This window comes from Narcine bancroftii, chromosome 5, assembly GCF_036971445.1.
Source record: "Narcine bancroftii isolate sNarBan1 chromosome 5, sNarBan1.hap1, whole genome shotgun sequence".
In the NCBI taxonomy this organism is placed as follows: Eukaryota; Metazoa; Chordata; class Chondrichthyes; order Torpediniformes; family Narcinidae; genus Narcine; species Narcine bancroftii.
In genome coordinates this window covers 4999646-5003856 of record NC_091473.1, presented here as the reverse complement: position 1 = coordinate 5003856, position 4211 = coordinate 4999646, and the positions used below count along the sequence as shown (strand labels likewise).

The 4211-nt window shown below is 49.3% G+C and overlaps 1 protein-coding gene across 8 annotated transcripts in view; it reads left to right on the top strand.

The window, feature by feature from the left end:
- Positions 1–51: 51 nt before the first annotated feature.
- Positions 52–4211, top strand: part of LOC138763056 (uncharacterized protein C3orf62-like) — a 28264-nt gene continuing 24104 nt past the window's right edge. For 2 of the 8 annotated variants that reach the window (XM_069936623.1, XM_069936625.1), the window contains exon 1: positions 52–263. Coding sequence is in view for 2 of the 8 variants with exons in the window: in XM_069936632.1 (XP_069792733.1) it covers positions 554–607 (54 nt within the window). In the remaining 6 variants the exon portion in view is untranslated. Of the gene's footprint in view, positions 264–488; positions 618–4211 lie in introns of those variants that run through there. The other 6 variants (XM_069936628.1, XM_069936632.1, XM_069936622.1 and 3 more) reach the window with 6 other exon arrangements.

The following is a 4211-nucleotide window of genomic DNA, read 5'->3' as shown; positions in this document are numbered from 1 at the left end:
AACGGCCGTTCCCTTCGCGTGCAGTCAACGTCGCACGCACGCGCTCCTCCCCCCGCCCCCCCCCGCCTTCACTGGGAGTTGGAGGGCTCCCGCCGTGCGCGCTCCCTTTCCTCCCGCGCGGGGCGTCGTGCGACGGAGGGGGAAACGGGCGGGAGTCCCTAACGGTCGGTGGACGCCCGCCCGCGAGCTTTCCCGCCGCTCCAGCCGGTTAGCCTAGCGGAAAAGGCGGTCGGGTGAGTAAGTCGCCATCGCGGCACGGGAGGGTAAGTGAAGTGAAGGAAGGGAAGGAGGGAGGGGGGGGAGGGAGGGGGAGGGAGGGAGGAGGGGGGGGGAGGAGGGGGGGAGGGGGGGGGAAGGAGGGGGAGGGGGGGGGAAGGAGGGGGAGGGGGAGGGGGGGGGAAGGAGGGGGAGGGGGGAGGGAGGGAGGGGGGAGGGGGGAGGGGGGGAGGGGGGGAGGGAGGGGGAGGGGGGGAGGGAGGGGGAGGGGGGGTGAAACACCTCGACATTGGGTCTGCGCTGAGAGCGCGAAGTCCATCATCCATTGAGAAGCGCGATGGCGTGCAGTGTCGGCGCGGTGAGGCAGCACACATCACCACAGGTTCACGAGGTCAGACAAGGTGCGGCCGTTGATAACAGTCCCTAAGAAATCAACTACATTTATTTAGACATGCAGCCCGAGCCACCCAATTTACACCCCATTAACCCACCTACCAACCCTGTCCGCATTCGAAGGGTGGGAGGAAACTGGAGAAACCCCACGCAGACGCGGGGTGAACGTGCAAACACCTTACAGACAGTCCTGGATTTGAACCTGGGTCCCTGGTGCTGTCAGGCGTTGCGCTCACCGCTGATGAGGCAACTAGGCCATTCGGCCCATCAAAGCTGCCCTGCCATTTAATCATTTCCCCACAGCCTCACTGCCTGGCCTTCTCCCCATAACCTTTCATGCCTTGACTAATCAAGAACTTAACAAATCCCTGCCTTAAATATACCCAATGACCCTGCTCTCCATAACCACCTGGAACAACATATTCCACAGAATTACTACCTTTGTGGATGCTCTTCAATCCTGAAATTGAGTTCTCCTTTCCTAGACTCTCCCAACCTTTCAACATCTACACTGTCCAAGCCTTTCAACAGTCAAAATGTTCAAATGAGATTCACTCTCAATCTCCTAAATTCCAATGAATGCAGGCCAAGAGCTGTCAAACATTCCTCACGCGATAACCCTTTCATTCCCGGAATCATCCTCGTGAACCTCCTCTGAACCCTCTCCCACAACAGTGCATCCTTTCTTAAATGAGGAGCTCATATTCTATTTCCCTTGAAATGAATGCCAGCATTGCATTGGCCTTCTTCACGACCGAGTCAACATGCAAGTTTACCTTAAGGCGATCCTGCACGAGGGCTCCCAGGTCCCTTTGCATCTAGGCATTTTCAATTTTCTCCCCATTTAGAATTTAGTCTGTCTATTTATTGTTTCTACCAAAGTTCATGACCATACACTTTCCAACATTGTATTCCATTAGCCAAATCATTAATAAACAACATAAAAAGAAGCAGCCCCAACACTGACCCTGTGAAACACCATTAGCAACTAACAACCAACCAGAATATGATCCCCATATTTCCGACTCTGCTTCCTGCCAATCAGCCAATGCTCTACCCACACAAGTATGTTCCTGTTATACCCTAGGGTCTTATCTTGTTAAGTAGATTCATGTGCGGCACCTTGTCAAAGGTCTTCTGAAAATCCAAATACACAACATCCACTGCATCTCCTTTATCGAGCCTGCTTGTCACTTCTTCAAAGAACTCCAATAGATTTTTCAACTAAGATTTTCCCTTAAGGAAACCATGCTGGTTTTGGTCTGTCTGTCATGTGCCTCCAAGTACTCTGTAACCTCATCCTTTACAATCCAACATCTTCCCAACCACTCGCATCAGGCTTTCCTTTCTCCTCTCCCTCCCTTCTTGAATAGTGGAGTGACATTTGCAATTTTCCTGTCCTCTGGAACCATGCCAGAATCTATTGATTCTGAAAGATCATTACCAATGCTTCCACAATCTCTATCGCTACCTCTTTCAGGATATGGGGTGAAATCCATCAGGTCCCGGAGTCTTATCCGTAGATCATTCAACTTTCTGAGCACCTTCACCCTTGAAATAGTAACTGCACTCACTTCCCTTCTCTGATACCCTTTGACATGTAGGAAAGAAGAAAACATGAACATACATATTACAATGGTCCTGTTTAACAAATCTTAAAGAGTTTTTTGCAGAGGTTACCAAGAAAGTAGATGAAGGAAAGGTTGTGGACGTTGTCTTCATGAACTTTAGTAAGGCTTTTGACAAGGTCCCACACGGGAGGCTAGTTCAGAAGGTTCCGACCCTAGGTACTCATGGAGAGATTGTAAACTGGATCCAAAATTGGTTGAATGGGAGAAGATAGAGAGTAGTAGTGAAAAATTGCTTCTCAGACTGGAGGCCTGTGATTAGTGGTGTGCTTCAGGGATTGGTGCTGGGACCACTGTGGTTTGTTGTCTATGTTAATGATTTGGATGATAATGTCGAAAATTGGATCAGCAAGTTCAGTGATGACACTAAGATTGGAGGTGTTGTGGACAGTGAGGAAGGTTTTCAAAGCTTACGGAGGGATCTGGACCACCTGGAAAAATGGGCCAGAGGGTGGCAGATGGAATTTAATACAGAAAAGTGTGAGGTGTTGCCTTTTGGGAGGACAAACCAAGGTAGGATGTACACAGTAAATGGTAGGGCACTCATGAGTGCAGAGGAACAAAGGGATCTGGGAATTCAGATACATCATTTCCTGAAAGTGACATCACAGGTAGACAGGGTTCTGAAGAAAGCTTTTGGCATCTTGGCCTTCATAAATCAAAGTATTGAGTACAGGAGTTTGGATGTTGTGTGAGGTTGGTCAAATTTGGAATATTGAGTGCAGTTCTGGACCACAAACTACAGGAAGGGTATCAGTAAGATTAAAAGAGTGAAGAGAAGATTTACTGGGCTGTTGCTAGGTTTTCAGGAATTGAGTTACAGGGAAAGATTAAACAGGTTAGGACTCTATTCCTGGAGTGTGGAAGAATGAAGGGAGATTTAATAGAGGTTTACACAAAAGAGTCTGGAAAAACAACCAACTGAAAAACCTCACAAAGATAAGCGTATACAGAGCCGTTGTCATACCCACACTCCTGTTCGGCTCCGAATCATGGGTCCTCTACCGGCACCACCTACGGCTCCTAGAACGCTTCCACCAGCGTTGTCTCCGCTCCATCCTCAACATCCATTGGAGCGCTCACACCCCTAACGTCGAGGTACTCGAGATGGCAGAGGTCGACAGCATCGAGTCCACGCTGCTGAAGATCCAGCTGCGCTGGATGGGTCACGTCTCCAGAATGGAGGACCATCGCCTTCCCAAGATCGTATTATATGGCGAGCTCTCCACTGGCCACCGTGACAGAGGTGCACCAAAGAAAAGGTACAAGGACTGCCTAAAGAAATCTCTTGGTGCCTGCCACATTGACCACCGCCAGTGGGCTGATAACGCCTCAAACCGTGCATCTTGGCGCCTCACAGTTTGGCGGGCAGCAGCCTCCTTTGAAGAAGACCGCAGAGCCCACCTCACTGACAAAAGGCAAAGGAGGAAAAACCCAACACCCAACCCCAACCAACCAATTTTCCCTTGCAACCGCTGCAATCGTGTCTGCCTGTCCCGCATCGGACTGGTCAGCCACAAACGAGCCTGCAGCTGACGTGGACTTTTTTACCCCCTCCATAAATCTTCGTCCGCGAAGCCAAGCCAAAGAAAGAAAGAAGACAAATTATGAGGGTATAAACAGAATAAATGCAAGTAGGCTCTTTCTACAGATTAGGAGAGATAAATACAAGAGAACATGCACTTAGGGTGAAAGGGGAAAGGTTTAGGGTGAACATTAGGGGGAACTTATTCACTTAGTGGTGGGAGTGTGGAACAAGTTGCCATCTGACTTGGTAAATGTGGGCTCACTCACAAGTTTAAAAAAATAAACTGGATAGATACATGGATAGGAGAGGTCTGGAGGGTTATGGAATGGTTACAAGTCAGTGGGACTAGCAGTATGATGTTTTATGGCAAAGACTAGAAGGGCCAAATGGCCTGCTTTCTATGATGTGTTCTATGGTTTTATTCTTCAAGCTCAATGGTTTATATG